Source organism: Eulemur rufifrons, chromosome 1 (genome assembly GCF_041146395.1).
Source record: "Eulemur rufifrons isolate Redbay chromosome 1, OSU_ERuf_1, whole genome shotgun sequence".
In the NCBI taxonomy this organism is placed as follows: Eukaryota; Metazoa; Chordata; class Mammalia; order Primates; family Lemuridae; genus Eulemur; species Eulemur rufifrons.
The window spans coordinates 85984132-86004244 of NC_090983.1; the positions used below are offsets into that span (position 1 = coordinate 85984132).

The 20113-nt window shown below is 33.7% G+C and overlaps 1 protein-coding gene across 3 annotated transcripts in view; it reads right to left on the reverse strand.

The window, feature by feature from the left end:
* RAB3GAP1 (RAB3 GTPase activating protein catalytic subunit 1) overlaps nucleotides 1–20113 on the reverse strand; it is a 98123-nt gene that overhangs the window by 31443 nt on the left and 46567 nt on the right. For all 3 annotated transcript variants that reach the window (XM_069473240.1, XM_069473235.1, XM_069473249.1), the window contains exons 7-16: nucleotides 18362–18527; nucleotides 13628–13727; nucleotides 10946–11027; nucleotides 9031–9099; nucleotides 7890–7963; nucleotides 5368–5460; nucleotides 4721–4890; nucleotides 2761–2850; nucleotides 1711–1883; nucleotides 32–86 (exon numbers count right to left, since the gene is read on the reverse strand). In XM_069473240.1, the coding sequence (XP_069329341.1) occupies nucleotides 32–86; nucleotides 1711–1883; nucleotides 2761–2850; nucleotides 4721–4890; nucleotides 5368–5460; nucleotides 7890–7963; nucleotides 9031–9099; nucleotides 10946–11027; nucleotides 13628–13727; nucleotides 18362–18527 (1072 nt within the window). The remainder of the gene's footprint in view (nucleotides 1–31; nucleotides 87–1710; nucleotides 1884–2760; nucleotides 2851–4720; nucleotides 4891–5367; nucleotides 5461–7889; nucleotides 7964–9030; nucleotides 9100–10945; nucleotides 11028–13627; nucleotides 13728–18361; nucleotides 18528–20113) is intronic.

The following is a 20113-nucleotide window of genomic DNA, read 5'->3' on the forward strand; positions in this document are numbered from 1 at the left end:
CTGTATGTATATGTCATCAGGAATTCTTTACCTGTAGTTTCTGGTGCAGTAAACAACATCTTAGATCTGGGGGTCCACTTGCTAATCTATCAAATAAAGAGAAAAGAAAGCTTAGCTTTAGTAAAATTGCTTCAGATATGATTTTTTCTATACTATCATAATTTTTAGTTATATCGTTCAGAACTCAAACCAAGATCTATATAGGTAAGGTAACTGAGTTCCAGAGGGGCAGCACATATGATTAAAAGAAAAATTTTTAATATACCTAGCCCACAAATTACCAACAGCAAATATAATAGATACTTCAAAACATAATAGCAGTTGCTCACGCCTGCAATCCCAGCACTTTGGTAGGCTGAGGTGGGAGGACCGTTTGAGGCTAGGAGTTTGAGACCAGCCTGGGTAACATAGCAAGACCTCATCTCTACAAAAATAAAAAATAAAAAAAAAATTGCTAGATGTGGTGGGCTCTACTAAAAATAGGAAAATTAGCTGGGCATGGTGGTGTGCACTTGTAGTCTCAGCTACTTGGGAGGCTGAGGCAGGAGGATCACCTGTGCCCAGGCATTTGAAGTTGCAGTGAACTATGATTGTTCCACAGCACTCCAGCCTGGTCAACAGAGCAAGATCCTGTCTCCTAAAAACACATACACACACAGAAAATATAATAGTAAATTAGTGATAGCTTTTAGGCTAACAGAAATGTAAAATGAGAAAAAGTCTCTAAATCCACCCCAGGAAGTAGCTTGCATACAGTATTTTACATCGTACAAAATAAATCAGTCTATATATTTAGTTCTAAATTATTATAGTGGATTCTCACTATAAAAACCAAGATCTCCACCTCTATTTCAATGGTACCCCAGACTGATTCTAGCTCTAAACCACTAGGTTCCCGGCAATCAGCCAAAGGTACTCTTGTCATATTCAATATGCTTCTGGATCTGTAATAAGTTCTAGAACAAACTGATTAGAGCCAAGAGAAAATCCAGCTAAGCAAAGACTGACAAATGACATAAAAGTAAATGGTTCTGGATGAGACATCACTTAATATTACTCATAGTCATGATTCTCCTGTCTTAGCATGAGATGTGTGCTAAACTATGTAATATTAACATATATGCTAAAATCTTCTATGTGATTATGTGAAATGTCAATATAAATTATAGGTAATGTTTAATATCTGAACTTATGATGAACTTTAAAGATGTTTTCCTTCCATTTACAAAATACATGTTTACTACAGAAGACTTAGAAAATACATAAAAGTATAAAAATAAAATAAAAATATAATTTCACACCTGGGAAAACTGTTAGCACTTGGCTGTATTTCTTTCCAATCTTTTTTCTATATATCTATATTAGCATAATTAAAAGTACTCTGAGTACAAATTATTATATTCTACTTTATTATAAACAGTTTATGTTATTAAAGAGTCTTGGGGAAAAAATTTTGTAATGGATCCATAATTTCCCATTGTAGAGATATAACATTATTTAACTATTCTTTTTGTTTGATATCTAGGTTTCACTTTTATTTCCTATTATAAATGTGCCATAGTGAACACCTCTGAACATAAACCATATCCAAGTTTCTTACGACTTTCTTAAGGAAGATTTCCTGGAAGGGGATAATCAATGGGTCAAAAGTCAAATGTCTGCTAACAAACAAAAATCCTATCTAAAAAAACTAAAAATTGAAATTATTACCCTGGAATCAGAAAGTTGTTTTCCCATCTGAAACGCATTTCAAGAACAAATTCCTGCCAGAGGTGTGCCACTCCTTTCAATCCTCCATGGTAGAAATTAATCATACAAAGACACAAAGCCAATTTGTATGTTAAACTGTCAGACGGCGCAGATTTGAATTGATTGTAGAGATTCTAAATTTAACAAAATAGAAACAAAGCAAAACTTGTTAGCAACATATTTTGCAAATATTATCAAAAAGTGTATAGGGAGAGATTTTAATACAAACATTAACATATCCTACCAAAAGTAGCTTTTATCAAATGTTTACTACACCACTGCATAAATTATTCTTAGGCAGCTCCATGTTTTTAAGATTCCTACTAAGATTAAAAAAAAAAATGAAGCTATACTTTGATGAGGCTAAAGTTACAGCTTTTAATTTCTTCTGTGGAATCCTTAAGATATATTCTAAATTTTGTGTGTTGTTTTAAACATCTTTTAACTACAAAATGATGTATATACTTGTCAAAACAAAAAAATAAAATAAAATCAGAACTCTATTAACTGAAAATGTAAAAGCTGGTGCTTTTCTACCTCACTTCATGAAATCTACTTCTCAAAAATAACTACTGTAAATAGTTTGATATATCTCTAACCCTCTCATTAAAATTTCTCATAGACAAGAAGAATATGAAAATTTTACACATTTTACTTCATTAAAGAGTTTTCCACTCACAATCTAGTTTTGAAATATAGAAAAATCTGTTGCAAAACATAAATTTAATGATTTCACAAAAACTCTAAAATGAGGGAAATCCTATAGCTATATACAGTGTATTTATGCTATTTTTCATTGTTTCTGGAAAAATTCCTGCTACCCAAAATACGTATCTATGCCAATATTCTGTACCAGGTCATTATCTGAGTGGTGGCCATGATCTTCATTCAATATTCCAAAAGTGATTTTTAAAACAAAAGGACACTTAGGCTGTTAAACTAGAAATATTAAAAAAAAACCCTAGAAATTCAAATACATTTAAAATATTATAATATTGAACTCCAACTTACATAGTCCTCACTCTCTGATGCAGGATTATTATCTGCAGAAGTAGTAGTTCCATCTAACGGTCTCTCAGAAGCAGCATCAGGGAATAAGAACTTAGAGGGAAGACAGAAAATAATCGCATTTTAGAACACATCTCCTATATTGTTGACTTTTATAACTCATATAAGTACTATTTAACTTTTTAACGATTTTTGCTTCTAAAACAATGGGAATGTTCCTACTGTACTGGCCAGTTGGTTCTACACTATCTCAATTTTTTTCTGTTTCTCTTTGAAAATACACAGGGTTTCAATGACTAGCCAATTTTAGAAATCAGGCATTTTTCTTAAAAATAACCACCTGATTCTCTGTGTTGAACAGTGTAAAAGTAAAATCTCTTCTCTGTGATTTGATGCTCATTCAAGGCCGTTACATATTTTAAAAAGTGTAAATACTATTAGAAAGAGAAAACTATACAAGACAATTTAAAAACACCCACATACTCATGAGGATCTAAAGAGATATCATCCACAGGTTTTCATGTGAAATACCAAAGGTATTCAAGACCCACACCTTATTTTGTGAGATATACCCAGCAAGTGGGAAGCAGTCTAAACCTGTAGTAACCAATGTATCTTTTCCACATGCTTTCTGTGTGTGTGTGTGTGTGTGTGTGTGTGTGTATGTATGTGTGTGTGTACAGGTAATCAAAAAAATTGAGAGTATATGACAACTGAGCTACATAATTTGAATATAATCTCTAAGGTTACATTCTTAAGAAGGAGCCTTCTCTACAGAAATTTATTTTCAGTCATTTTATTGCTGAACATCCCAATTGTTTTGTGGTACTGCTGACTCGTAGTTCCTCTTACCATATATACTTTGCCATATATTATAGAACATTTACAAAACACTTTAAAATTAAAGGACCTACTATGTGCCAAATGCCAGTACTAGGCACATTTATAAACATTATCCTATTTTTATAATGCTGTGTGAGTTAAATATCACTGCCCACATCTTACCATCTACAAGCTAAAAATTTAGCTAAAAGTCTTGTTCAGATAAATGGCAGGGATAAAATTAACATCCAGTTTCCAAGTCCAGTATTCTTTTCATTACACTACTCTTGAAGGTTCTTCCCCAGATTGTCTTATGCACATATTGCCAGGACTATGATTAGAATAACTACAATTACAGTAAGAATACCTATCGCTTATCAAAGGCTCGTTATATACCAGGTAGTGTCATAGAAGGTCCTTTAATCCTCACGATAATCTCACAAGGTTTTGTTAGCCTCATTTAATAGATGAAGAAACTGAAGTGTCTAGTTCAAAGTCATACAGTAAGTCATGCAGGGATTATACTGTGGTATGGGTAGCTCGCAGGCTAGAGCATTCCAAAACACTACACCTAGGAGCCACTCTAGCCCTCTACTCTCATCCTTATAGTAAGTTTTCTCTCGACTATTGTCAAAGTGATCTTTCAAAAATACAATTCTGATCATGTTGATCTTCTGCGTAAAACGGTATTAAACTGCAAGATAAAATCCAGCACTTCAACATGGCAGGTTACCTGCTACCTCTGCAGCCTTGACCCTGGTCACTCCCTGGTAAGCACCCTACAAAATACCAACTGTGCAACATGCTCTCAGGCCTCTGCTATTCCTCTGCTTCTAAAGCCTTTTCTTCAAGATTCAGCTCAAGTGTCCCTCTTTATGGAGGCCCTCCCTGATTCCCACTGCCCAGACAGACACAGGTGCACCCTCTGCTGTGCCAGACTTTTCAGGTGCAACAGGATATTTTAACTATTGTTTACTTTCTTTCTTCCCACTGTACTAGTGGGGATTCTCTAAATGTGTAGACTTTGTTTTACTCATTTTATATTCCCAATTAAGTGCCTGCCACATACATAGAAGGGACTGAATGTAAAATGAATAAATGAGTATGCATACAGACCTATAAAGACAGAACATTTAGTTACCAGGAGAATAGTATTGAGGACATCATTATTCAGTGGTGACTCTTCTACTCCTCTGTGTTTTCGTATTTTCTTCTTTGCAGTGTGTACCATATTTGATACTGATAATTTATGAATTGGAACTGGTGCTGGCTCTGTCAACTTCGACAAAGCATGACTTATATCAGCAATTTCTATAAAAGGAAAAGAAATGAATACAAATTATATCACCAACCTTAGTAGGTTAAAGTGATGAGTAAGTTGATGGTTATATGGAATATTTTACTCATTCTTTTCACTAGTGTTACATGGTCTCAGAATTATTAGATTTTAATACACATATTCAGCTTTATATGCAAGCATGAGTGACAAAGGTGTCATACAAATTATTTCTTCACAGGAGACTTCAAAAATAAACCTCTAAAACTCTACTTCTCAAAATATCTTACATTTTTGGTGGAAAGAATTTATTAAATGCACTTAATGTCTTAACAAGCTCTGGGTATAGCCTAAAAAGGAATGGCAGCTATCTAATCCATCAAAACTTGCTTCTCCAACTTAATTCAAAATGAGAAAACACATGAAAAGTTGCTGGAAAATACATGAAAAGTTGCCTTTCTAAAGAAAAATGGTAAAATTTGAAAGTAACATTAAATAAAAAAGTTGATTACCTCTTCCTTCTTCCTCAAATGTGGATCGTCCAAGAATCTCATCAGTTGACTCCTTTCGACGGCAGATTTTAAAAAACTCAGTGACAAAATCACCTATATAGAAAATAAGTTACTCATTTTTGACACTTAACTGAAAAAAAATCAATCTTATAAATTAAAATATATCTTCTCACAAAAACTATTAACTAAGGTATGGTAGAAAATAAAATCATTCAGTTTTTCCATCAAAGGAGAAAATTAACCCTATGTCACAGGTAGCCTTGTTCTTCCTTCCTTTCTCTCCATGTCCCAGGATATTAAAAGTTTTTCCTTGGAATTCCTTCTAGAATGAAAGAAAAAATAACTGTACCTAATATTAAGCACTTACTATATAATTCACTGAAACAAAAGGTATCCATTGTCACATGAGTAACAAGAATATTACCGTATGTTTGTTTCTTTCCCCAACTGCTATCCTACTAGAATCTAAGTCCATTAAAAAATAATAAAAAAGAAATTCTAAGGCCAGGCATAGTGGCTCATGCCAGAAATCCTAGCACTTCGGAGGCAAGGTGGGAGGATCACTTGAGGCCAGGAGTTCAAGACTGGCCTGGGCAACATAGCAAGACCCTGTCTCTTTAAAAATATATAAAAAATTAGTGGGGCATGGCGGCACAAACCTATAGTCCCAGCTACTCAGAAGGCTAAGGCAAGAGCATCCCTGAGCCCAGGAGTTTGAGGTTGCAGTGAGCTATGATCATGCCACTGCACTCTAGACTTGGTGACAGAATGAGATTCTATCTCTGAAAAAACAAACAAACAAAAACCCCAATAAATTCTAAAGATATGTTTCTAGAGGGTTATGTTGGATAAAGGTGTTTCAGTTTCTGCTGCATATTAATGGTATGTTTTGTCATTAAGAGGGAAAGGGGTTTGATATCTTTTAAAGAACTTCAGTGAGGTGTGTTTCCACAAAGAAATTAATGTTTAACAAGAACTATCAGTAGTAAAATTCATCAAGTACATCTAAGTTTTAGAATTTAACAACTAGTTCTGAATAAACCTAGCACATTTTTTGGACTTTCTGAGAACGGTAAGAAAAGTCTGTATGTAATCTAGTCATATAAACTAGTCAAAGAAGTAGGGTGAGATCATGGAACAGTAACTTAAAATGAGAATACTTTCAATTCTAAGGTCCTCTGGAATTATCATAGAAGTCAGTGGATGAGGCATAGTAAGAGGAAACCATTTAGTAAGTACATTTTAAAATGTAATAATTCAATGATTAAACAACAGAAACCATTTATTTGTTCATTTACTATAAGAAAGGCATTGTGTTAAATGTGATACACATACACACAGGTACATAACCTCATTTGATCCTCCCAATAACCCTAGGAAATGTGTACTACTGTTATCTCTGTCTTACTGAGGAGTGTGAGGCTTGAAGAGATTAAGAAACTTGACCAAACTGATGGATCTAGGATTTGAACCAATGTCTATCCAACTCTAAAATTCTTGATATTGACCCTATACTGTTTCCCTAAAGCCCCAGAAAAATTTGCCAATGGCAAGAATTTTACCTTTATACATCTTTGTCTTCACTATTATATAGTTAGCACAAATAGCAATTGCTAATTATTAATAGCATTTAACAAATAGTACATCATGAATGATAAAGACCCCAAGAAAATAATGCTTTAGAGAAATGCATCATTATTGTCATAATAAATATTTAATAACTCCGTCAGTTGAATAGTAATATATCAAGTGATATGGAGTGAAGGTGGCATGGATGGACGTAAGAAATGGAGAAAATATTTTCATGTGTACTAAATATAAGGAGGAAAAGATAAAAATGCACATTAAGGAGATGGGTTCAGAAGACTTCATGAAAGAGATATACCTATAAAAAAGGGAAAGGAAAGAATCCCAGACATGAGGTACAATAATCTATCTAAATAGCAATTAATCTTTTTCAAAGTACTTCCATTTATGTTACTTCACTTGATTTTTCAAATAACCCTGTGAGGTGGACAAGATTATTCACACCTCTTTTTCCATATCAGAAAACAGGTTTGCAGATGTGATATGCCTCTACAGAAGAACTCTAATGCACACTGTCAAAATCAGTGCTCTTTCTCATTAGATAACACAGGTCCGGAGGAACAACAAAAACTAAAAAGGGCTCCACTAACAGGAATAAAAGATGCAGACTATGCTACAGGGGAAAGAAAACGGAGTAACATAAAAACATCAGAAGAACAAAACTGAGATAATGAGAATATAATGGATAATTCTAAAGTATAGTAAGGTATAGGCTAGTTATATAAAACTGAAAGACAAGAAAGAAATCCTGTTAGTGGTATTCAAAAAAGGATTCACTGCTGTTGGCAAAGTTAACTGAGGAAGTGAAAAAAATTAAAAAAAAAAAAAAATTTTTTTGATAGATGAAATAAAGTGTAAAAAATGTATTCAGTGTACCTGATTTGGAAGATAGGCAGATTAGTGGTGTTTCCAGAGAGGAACATAACATATCTTACCTAGCAAACACTGAGGATTATCAGCTTTTCTCACCCTAACAGACCAATGGGGAGCTTGAAGAGGATCCAAATCACTAAAATGCAAAATAATAAACGAAAGATCCTAATTAGAATAATCTGCAAGATTCAGGAACTTATCAAAATGTAGTCTAATGAAAACTTTATATGGAAGGACAAGCAATTCATTTAGTCTCCTTTAAAACAACTGTTATCCAAATACACAGGCCATATGGTTAAGTTTTTTTTAAATAATATCATAAAAAATCAAAGTTCTTAGACAAAAAAATACAAAAGGAAACACCAAAATCAAAACAAAATAGAGTACAGAAACTTACATTAAAATGTCCTATTTTCTAAATTAAATAGATTAGGGTGTGTCCACTTAATGGAATACTATGCAGCAATCAGAAAATGACAACAAAGATCTAATGATGTCTGGCATAAAAGATGTAAAATAATATATTAAATGAATAAAGCAAAAAGATATATACCAAAATGTTAATTGGCTACTTTTTAAGTAATGGGATTATAATTAGTTTTAGTTTCTTCTTTAAACTTACCTGATGAAGAAGCACTCGTTACTTTCACCATCAGTAAATACAAGAAATTAAATTATGAAAAGAAAAAGTGTCCTATTTCTCACTGTTCTACATCAAGCACAAGAAGGTACTAAAATTGCCTTCCTTTTTCTCCACATTCTTCCTAGATAACGCTTACTGTAATTTTCAAGTTATTTCCACTGAAAAGGAGTATAGGGCATGGATGTTTTGTTATTTCCAATATTTAATAATCAAATAGTATTCTTATACATCTCTTCAAAGCACTTCAGGAAATGCTTTTTATCAGCTAAGAGTGGTTCAACAGAATTATGTACTGAATCCCAAACTGCGTAAGAGGTACCTTCTTTGCTAAAATATAGTAAAATTTAAATTGTTTATTATCCCTAAACTAAGGATCACACCTCTAAAACTAGCAACCTAAAACACATCTCTAATACATATTATTGGTCTATAAAAATAGAAAACTCAACCAGCCTTATCAAAAACTCATGTAAACAAAAAGGAAAATTGCTAGCCACTTGGCACTTAATTTACTCTACTTAAGTTTTTTAATCTCAATGTACTACTATTAACATACTTACGAATAAACATCATTATCCACTATGATCCCCTCGGTTAGATGAGGCCATGTAGTCGCTAAATGGAGTTCACTGAAACATAAAATATATTCAAAAGCTTTAATACTGTACATATATCCTCTGACTCAGCAATTCTACTTCTATAAATGTAACCTAAGAAAATAAAAATATGTTAAAAGTGGTGTTATTTATAATATAATAAACTAGAAACAACTGGTTCAGCAAATGGTAGCATCTCCTTGTGAAGCTAATGCTTTGCAAACATTGAAAAATCATGTTATACATAATGGCCAGAAAGTGTAAATAACCCAGCAATGATGAATGGATAAACAAATGTGGTATATCCATACAATGGCACACTTACCCTTCTTTATCCACAGTTTTGTTTTTTTTTTTTTTGAGACAGAGTCTCGCTTTGTTGGCCGGGCTAGAGTGAGTGCAGTGACGTCAGCCTAGCTCACAGCAACCTCAAACTCCTGGGCTTAAGTGATCCTACTGCCTCAGCCTCCCAGGTAGCTGGGACTACAGGCATGTGCCACCATGCCCGGCTAATTTTTTCTATATATATTTTAGTTGGCCAGATAATTTCTTTCTATTTTTAGTAGAGACGGGGTCTCGCTCTTGCTCAGGCTGGTATCGAACTCCTGACCTTGAGCGATCCACCCGCCTCGGCCTCCCAGAGTGCTAGGATTACAGGCATGAGCCACCGCACCCGGCCTTTATCCACAGTTTTGCTTTCAGTTACCTATAATCAATCATTGTATGAAATATTAAACAGAAAATTTCAGAAAAAAAAAATTCCTAAGTTTTAAATTGTGTACTGTTCTGAGTAGAACCATCCCTTTGTCCAGTGTATCTACACTGTATACACTACCCACCCATTTAGTCATTAAGTAGCCATCTTGGTCATAAGATCGACAGATCATAAGAAGAAGGGTGAGTATAGTACAATAAGATACCCTGACAGAGAGAGGGAGAAGGAGATCACATTCACATAACTTTTATTACAATATATTGTTATAATTATTCTATTTATTATTGCTGTTAATGTCTTACTGTGACTAATATATAAATTAAACTTTATCATTGGTATGTATGTATAGGAAAAAACAGTACATACAGGTATTGGTACTATGCACAGTTTCAAGTATCCACTGGAGGCCTTGGAACATATCCCCCAGGGATAAGGGGAGACTATCGTTCTGATTAATGCTACAACATGGATGAACCTCAAAAACATTATGCTAAGTAAAAGAAGCCAGACACAAAAAGCCACATGTTGTATGATTCCATTTATATGAAATGTTCAGAATAGGTATTAATAAATCCATAGAGACAGTTTCTTTCTGAGGTAATGAAAATATTCTGGAATGACATAATGATTATGGCTGTACAACTCCAAATACTAAAAACCACTGAACTGTACACTTTCAAATGGCAAATTTTATGGTACGTGAATTATATCTCAATTTTGAAAAATCTTGCTATAGATTGGCAGTTGGCAAACTTTTTCTACAAAGAGCCAAAGAATAAATATTTTTAGGGTTTACAGACCATGCACAATCTCTGTTATATTTTTTCTTTTATAACTCTTAAAAATGTAAAAACCATTTTGAGCTCACTGGCCATATAAAAATAGGCTACTGGCCATATAAAAATAGGCTACTGGCCATACAAAAATTGGCTACTGGCCAGATTTGATCCATAGCTTGCCAAATTCTTATTATAGATGAATATTAAGTTTCAGAAAGTTTTCATGTAAAATTAAAAAATAAGGAAAGCAGGTATAGGTCTTTATTTCTAGTACTACATTCATCTCAGCAGGCTACAGTGTCATAAAACACAGTAAAATCCACATCAGTATTAAATTTTAAAAGCAAAATAATTCACAATTCAAATGACAGGTTGAAATTCTCACCTAATAGGATCCTCACAGGCACCAAATGGTAACTTGCCAAACTCCAGGCCTCCAACTTCTCCTCCTACAAGGGCATCTATATCTAAACAAAAGAAATATTTTCCATTATTTGGCAAAAAAAAAATAGAAATAAGAATCTAATCTAGTTAGGTTAAGTCCTTTGGAAGATTATAGCTCTAAAAGTGCCTATAACAGAACACATGTAGCAAGCTCAAGTAAGTAACAGTATATATAGTCAAATATTAAAGACATCCCCTGAGAAAATTAGGGTTAAAAGGACATGCTTATTTCCAATTTATCCAGTGTTTCACTCAAGCCATGTATTCTAAATTTTACCCTTCTGAAATATTCCTTAAATATTACTTGAGAGAATATTACTTCTGTAAAATTTGTTTGCATTTTCTAAGAATGTGATTAATATAACATATTACCCAAGTATTAAAAAAAATTAGTCACCAACTTACATTCATCAGTTTTGCTGTCAATAATTTCCTAATAGCAAATTAGCAAATTTGTCACCAATAATGAAATTATATTCTCGTTAATAGCAGATGGAAATATTTAAAGTTCAGGAAAGAACCTCCTTTCCATTATGAACGGTATATGAGACTGGAGGAAAATTTAGAGAGAAGATCACTCTCCTTAGTTGTATCCCTCCTGTGGAAGTAATAAACACTTCTAAAAAACATCAAAAGGTATTTATTTCTCTTTGAAATAATACAGATGGTGGCTTTTGATTATTCATACTACATAGGAATTCCTAAATTTAAAGTCTATTGAGTTGTGAATGCTCTCCATATTTGCTAAAATCATGCCTGACAATTATCTACACCCTATCTAAATTATTAAAATTAGTCATTAAATATCGATCAATTACCTGATTCAGTAAATTTTCTCAAGTCAATTCATTCCATTTTTCCAACTAAAGAATGCTTACAATAATAAAGATCACAATCACTAGCATTATTATAAGATATGAATTTTAAGAGCTATAAAATTACAATGAGCCCATTTTTATAAAGTAGTAAATTAAAAATTATTACTATAACTGTGCAAAGGTTTTAGCTGAATTAAAAGTTGAGAAGCAACACTGTGGAATGAAAAAAAACATGGGATTTGGAGCTTGACTAGTGTTTGAATGCAAATTTTATCACTTGGTGACCATGTGATCTTCAGCCAGTTGTTTAAGAAACTTAACAATTTCTAAGAAACTTAACATCTCTAAGAAAGATAATGCTAATCTTGTAGGTAAATGTAAATTACACAAAATAGGATCCAAAATACCAAGAATAGTGTCTGGTGCATGTTACCTAATATGTTCAGTTCCTTCCCCTTATAAGAGAAAATGTTAAAAATTTATATGGCTTTCAATCCACTGAGGGAGGAGGTTAGCATTTTTATTTCCATTAAAAAACTTGGCAATAGAACATTAACAAAGACCTTATTGGCAATCAGAATTATAATGCTAAGATTCTAGTTCTTGGGCTTCTTCTTAGATCATCAGCAGACCATACCACCTTGGGAAATCTTTTAAAATTGCTTAATAGTAGAGTGGCCTTTGAAAAAGAAAGAGGAGGGTAAGAATTGAAACTTCTAACTAGAAGTAGACTACAGATTGTCCAGTGGGTATTGTTATCTGGGAACTAAGATTACTGATACAAATATTTAAGCCTTTCTTCTAATATAAATATAAAGCTTAGCTTTTATTTCTTAGTAGTATAGATAGTCCTTTTACTGTACATTAGAGTTTCAAATTCTTCAGTGGTATATAAAACAAAATAGTAGTGGTACTCTTAACTCCCTTAAGATAAGGATGTATTACATTAATTTTTATGTCATTTCATGCCTATCAATTATTATTTTCAATCCTATAAACTACTTAGAACAAAAATAAACAGTAAAGAATATTCATTTATTTTATTTCTCTTTGGGAGAGACAGACTGAAAAATGTTTTCAAGCTAGTAAAATCCTTGTAATTATTTAAAAGTTTGTATTAAATTTCTTATTAGATGTACTTGAAAATAAACACATGAAAGAAACATGCAGGAATCAAAACCTCACCCAATTAGGATGTATGTCTAACAAGCTGAGCTTTTTTCTAAAACTGAGATAATGTGTTGTTCATATTTCTGTCCTCAGCACAGCCTGGCCTATTATAGGCTAATAATTAATGAATGTTGAATGAATCAGTTTATCAACAGCTAAGCAGGCAAATTGATTTTGATTACATTTTTATAAAATGCAAGTTAAAATAAAATATTCTATCATTTTCCCCGTAAGTGTGCTTTCTTTATTTAGTCTTCTTGAAACTCTAAGGTTTTCTGCATGTCTGTTTTCAGCTTATGAATGTGACTTCTCTTATTATATTCTAAAAACAGACATTTTAATCATTTACTTCATAGTAATTTACAGCACATGATGCTTCACAACAGGGGATGCCTTATAAATAATATCAGCTTTCAAAGACAGATTTTCAAATATAGAGCAGTACTGTCTCTAGAAAACCTAGAGTTTTTCTTTAGGAGAAAAAAATAATAAAAGCAATGAAATCAGTAATATTACACCTAAATTATAAATACTGTTAATGTGAAACACTGTTGGGTATAATAATTTTAATTTCTGAATATATTTTCTTTTCTATTTATATTCAGTAAATTAAATATTGTTCTAAATGACTTTACCTGGAGGTTGCTGAGGCCAAAAATACTGCTGCCAATCCTGAAGTACATAGGTAAATCGAATAGCAATACTAACTGGAGGCAATGGAGTTAAAGGACATCCCTAGAAAATATATGCAAAAACAATACCATGTAAATACTCTTGTTCTATTAAATTCAACATCAAAATTTCAAACTTATGGAATGGATAAAATATTACCTTTACAAACCCTGGATTTTCAGATTCTAGTGTTAGACAATAGTATGCATATTCTCGCCATTAAAAACGTATGATATCCTAGCCATTCCAAAGGAAAAATAAGTCACTGACATTATCAGAGCCACAGATGCAGAATTTAGGAAATCATTTTCATGGAAGAAACTCTCACAGCCCAAAAGCTCAAGAGGTGAATCAGGGATGAAATCAGGGATGACCAAGAGGAAAGATCCTATAGTAATGTTAGACTGGGTTTTAAAAAATGGAAAAGTAAACTCTCCAAAGAATCACTGTACATTTATCCATGTATTCGGGTGTACACGAGACTCACACAATTTCTGCGTACTGCTTCCACAAATGTTTTCATTTGATGTAGCTTTAAAAAAAAATTGTAAAACAAAGCCAGAGGGCAAAATGCTTTAAAATAAAGCTGCTTAAACTACTCAGAAAGGAGATATTAAATTCTATTAAGCAAAATGCTTTTTCAAAATATCTTACAATTTTATTTATAAAATACAACTCTTACTATTCACCTCAGGCATTAAAAAAGAAGAAAAGGTGATTCACTTTTCAAATAAGTAAAACTATTCTAAAGCATACACCTAGGTTGGGGAGATGATGTCTTTTCTTTCCTTTAAATGAAAATAAACACAAATTAAAGTCAGTCTCAAGTATTTAACCAGAGCTTTAGACTAAGACAAACAAATGGTCATTCATAAAAAATAGATTAATGAATCAGTTAACAAAAGAAAATTTAGAATAATCTATAAATTCACTAAAAATCATAAAAAGTAATATCCTCCAAACATCATCCTATGACCTCAGCTTCCCTTCCTAATACTTAATCTACACTAACATAAAATAGGACTTAAACATGCATAGGAATCTTTACCTAGGGAACTTGAGAAAATGTAGATTCAATACTATTCTGCATATCTGACCAGCTTCCAGGTGTTGCTAATGCTGCTGGTTAGGAGACCACACTCTAAGTAGCAAAGGAGTAAGTGACATTTACATTTAGCTCAGCAGTGACATCTATAAATGTCACTAGAAGCTTTCATTGAATACAAACTCAATCTGAAGTCACAATATAAGGTGGCTGCCCACAAAAAAACTAATTCAATTTTGGGCTGCTGTGTCCTAGACAAGCAAGGGTAAATAAGATTTTGGATGGTCAGTGTTATCAAATTTTTAGTCAGGTCCAGATATCAAATGAGCATTTACCCATAAGGTGCAAATGGTTTAGAAGCCATAACAAGGTCACTCTGATATATAAACTCTGATCCAGTCACACAGTAAGGTAGATAAATACAGAAAGAGATAACCAAAAAGAAATAGCTAGGATAAAAAATGACAGAAATATCTATGTGGAGCCTAGAAAAGGTATAGAAAACCCAAAGGGATATGTGGAGTTCAAGGCACATGCCTGATGAGTTGCAAGTGTGGAGGAAGGAACTGACAACCTAGGATGACAGACTGCATTAAATGAAACCAAAAGGACTCAGTCCAGAGTAAGGGCATTAAGAGACTCTTCTTAAGCCAGGCACTAGGAAGGGCACTACTGCTTGATACCGGCTTTATGGGAAGTTATGGGCCTAGGGGTTATTGCATGAGGAGGAAAAAAACTCCACTCTTTCGTAAGCAAGCAACTCAAGATTCTAAGACTAGATCTCAAAACCCCCAATATCACCACATAGCAAGAGGCTCCAAACACCATTTTAAGACTTGGTTCTGGCAGGGCGTGGTGGCTCATGCCTCAATCCCAGCATTTTGGGAAGCCAAGGAGGGAGGATTGCTTCAGGCGGGGAGTTAAAGACCAGGCTAGGTAACCTAACAAGACCTTGTTTCTGCAAAAGATAAAAAAAATTAGCTGGGGCAGGGCACGGTGGCTCACGCCTGTAATCCTAGCACTCTAGGAGGCCGAGGCGGGTGGATCACTCGAGGTCAGGAGTTCGAGACCAGCCTGAGCAAGAGTGAGACCCTGTCTCTACTAAAAATAGAAAGAAATTATATGGACAGCTAAAAATATATGTAGAAAAATTAGCCAGGCATGGTGGCACATGCCTGTAGTCCCAACTACTCAGGAGGCTGAGGCAGGAGGATTGCTTGAGCCCAGGAGTTTAAGGTTGCTGTGAGGTAGGCTGACGCCAGCCATGGCACTCTAGCCTGGGGAACGGAGCAAGACTCTGACTCGGAAAAAAAAAAAAAATTAGCTGGGCATGGTGGCACACACCTGTTTGTCTCAGCTACTAGGGAGGCTAAGGTGTGAGGATCATTTGAGCCCAGGAGTTTGAAGGCTACAGTGAGCCATAATCACACCACTGCACTTCAGCCTGGGTGAAAGAGCAAGACTCTGTCTCCAAAAAAAAAAAGACTTGGTTCTGAAATATTCTTCAATCATAAAATTATAAAACCACTAAAGAAGATGGATGGGAGAGAAAGTTAAAATTTTAAAATAAAACTCTCATTCAAAATGAGCATGTAAACTAAAATTCACAAAACATGAAAAAAAAAATGGTTCTAAAATATCCAAATCAACAATTACAACACAAAACCATGAAATGTAAAGAATATCTGAAAGAACTAAGAATGTTTAAACTGAAAAAGAAAAGACTAGGATATTAGAGAGATTTCAAATATTTAGATTATGGTCAAAGGGGATTTAAACTTAAATTTTATGTGACTCCAAACAGCAAAACTGGGCCTCCCAAACAGAAGCCTTTGCTAATGATTAGATCTCTGTGAAAATGAAATAAACTGCCAGTGAAGGGTGAGTGCCCTGAAGCACATGAAATGTTAAAAAAATAATTTTTTATAAAGACAGTTTTATAAAGATCATAGAGGAGAGTCACATATTGAGTAGCTTTAACTATTATAAAACCTCTAAAATACCCAAATCAGATCTTAATTAAGTTCATTGCTTCTCAAATCAATTTTGAGAGATGTTTCATATCAGAAGAGTGAGTTTCGTTAATGTTTTGACAGATGATGTGATAAAAACTTTATTTTAAGTATAGCTAATAAATAGCCTACATCAGGCTCCACAGATCGAGTCCCTACTTTCAATAAAGAAAAGTGGAGTTACATGAAAGAGTGATAGAAAAGAACCAAAAATAATGTTCATTAATGTTTTCTTAAGAAGGAATAAAGTATTAATATTTGCATCTGGTCAGAAATTTGATCTAAAAATTTTAAATATAATCAAAGACTTCTGGTAGGAGAAAAGGAAAACTAATGGAGATATTAACACATAGTTGCCTTTTCAAAAATTTCCCAAAATACTACATGTAAAATTAAGCAGTACTTATGGCATTTCAGAGCCTAGAAAGTTTTTTTTTCTTCTTTTTTGAAGAAAGGGTCTCACTTGGTGGCCCAGGCTGGAGTTCAGTGGCATCAGCATAGTTCACTGCAACCTCAAACTCCTAGGCTCAAGTGATCCTCAGGTTCCTGAGTAACTGGGACTATAGGCATGTGCCACCATGTCTGGCTAATTTGTTTTTTATTTTTTGTAGATATGGGGTCTCACGAGGTTGCCCAGGCTGATCTCAAACCAGGCAGGCCTCCTGCCTCAGCCTACCGAAGTGCTGGGATTGCAGGTATAATTCACCGTACTCAGTCTATACTGAGGTATTTCATACTGAGGTGTTTCGTACAATCAGAGTGTTTTTATAGTACGAAAAGATACATTCAGCAAGTGTTTTTATAATACGAAAAGATATATTCAGCAGGTCCCATTTAACCCTGCTGCTCTCAGTCCTAGGAATATAAGCCACTTAACCTTAAAAATCAAATCAAATAAACACTAAAAAAAAATTCAGAACCCAAAGGGTTCCAACCTTAAGGAGCTCACAGTCAAAGCCCCAAACAGCTACCTGAAGTCCACTGAATTGAAGAGATTGGCAATATTACTTTTAGAGGACAAGTAGAAGAGATAACACCCTCTATAAACTTTAACACACTGAGAAAACAAACAAATCAGTTGTTTCTTTAGCATTAGTACACTCAAAATATAATTGGGTATTCTGTTTCTTTACGCACACAAAAAATAATCTATATAGGCCGGGCACGATGGCTCATGTCTGTAATCCTATCACTCTGGGAGGCTGAGGCCGGAGGATCACTCGAGGTCAGGAGTTCGATACCAGCCTGAGCAAGAGCGAGACCCTGTCTCTACTAAAAATAGAAAGAAATTATCTGGCCAACTAAAATATATATAGAAAAAATTAGCTGGGCATGGTGGCACATGCCTGTAGTCCCAGCTACCTGGGAGGCTGAGGCAGTAGGATCACTTAAGCCCAGGAGGTTGAGGTTGCTGTGAGCTAGGCTGACGTCACTGCACTCACTCTAGCCTGGGCAACAAAGTGAGACTCTGTTTAAAAAAAAAAAAAATAATAATAATCTATATAGTCAATTACAGCTTTCTTCTAAGAAATTATGTTATCAATAGTATAGAGAAATGTTTCTATATACTCAATAAAATTACCAAATCGCTACTTTTATCTGGATCTCAGATAAGATTGACAATATCAATGCCAACTTACAATCTTTGATTTGAAGATATCCAGCAGACCTGATAAATGAGTGTACTGATTTGGCACTTTTCGAAGATGAACCATTTCAAAATCAGTCCGGACACCAGGACCTTGACATTCTCCCACATACATTCTTCGCCATTTGTGATGAATCTGCACAAAGAGTGGCACCTGGCTGCAAGACAATGATTAAAACAGGAATAGAATGCAAGCTTAATAAACATTAAATAACTCCTAAACCTTAACATTTTCCCATGTGAAATCATATTAATCTCAAATATTTAAAAGCACTGAACAAGGAACACTCCAAAAACACAGGTTTATATTTTATAACAAAAACAATCTTAGTTCCTTTTCTCTTTATATTGTTAAACTGAAGAAACTATCATCTAGTGAAACTTTAGTCAGAAAATTGTTCTAAAATGGCTAAAGTCAGGAAACAACAGAATGAAAATTGTCTTGAATAAAAGTGAGATTTGTTCCAAATTAGTAATAAAACCCAATTCACAGGTATTAATAATTAAAACAACATTTTGGTGAAATAATATATTTTACTTTAAAATTTAAAGATAGAGTCAAGCTTCATTATTCACAGATTTCCATATTTGCATATTAACCCTAAATTTATTTGTAACCTCCAAATCAATACTTGAAGCATTTTCACAGTCATTACAGACGTGCAGAGCAGCAAAAATTTGAGTCACCCAACTGCACAAGTTCCCAGCTGAGGTCAAACAAGGCAATGCTCAATCTGCTTGTTTCAGCTCTTATACTGTAAACAAGTATCCTTTTCATAATCTTATTTAGTACTACATTTGTCTGTGCATTTTTGTACTTTGTGTTCGTGATTTCACTCCTTAAAGCAGCCTCTAGGCATAATTCTGGAGGGAATTCTGGAGGGAAGATTGTGATGTGCCTTACAGAGAAAATACATGTGTTAGGCAAGCTTTGTTCACACGATACATTGCTGTTGGCTGTAGGTTCAAGTTTAATGACTCAACAACATATATTAAGTAAGGTATCTCTTTTTTAAACAGAAACTCACATAAAACAAGGTTACGTATTAACTGATTGACAAAAGGGTGACTAGAGGCTCACAGGATTTCTCCTAGAAGCAATGGGTCAGGATTTGATAATTCAGTGTTTGTGGCAACTTCATAGTTATACACATCTACCCTGAATAACAAAGATGGACTGTACAAATATATTTCCAAGCTAATAATGCTACATTATTAAATATTCTAACCATTCCTTAAGAAAATAAGTCCCAATTATTCACTATAAAGTACATTCACTGTAATACATTCATTTTTCCCTAGTAAGTTTACAGTGTCTTTTAGTCTACTTTATATGTCAATGAAATAAAACTGAAAAAAGCAGAATGATGATTAAGCAAATTTCATTTCTTAAATAACTCCATTTAAGAATAGGGCCTAATGGTACTTGAAAATCAGTTTTAAAAAGTTAATCCAAATGATATCTAAAATTCCTGAAGTTCTAAAATTATATTTTATAACTTAATTTAAATAACTAAACATTTGAAAGCAAAGCACAAAAGAATAGTAAATTTATTCATTTTAAATATACATTTAATATTTCAATAAGATTCCCTTTAGAAATGGCCTCGATTTAGGTTTTATTAATTTTGTCCTTATATATCAAATTCTAGTATAATAATATGCAAGTACATTGTTAAAAGAAAAATTTTCAGGCCAGGTGTTGTGGCTCATACCTGTAATCCCAGCATTTTGGGAGGCTTGA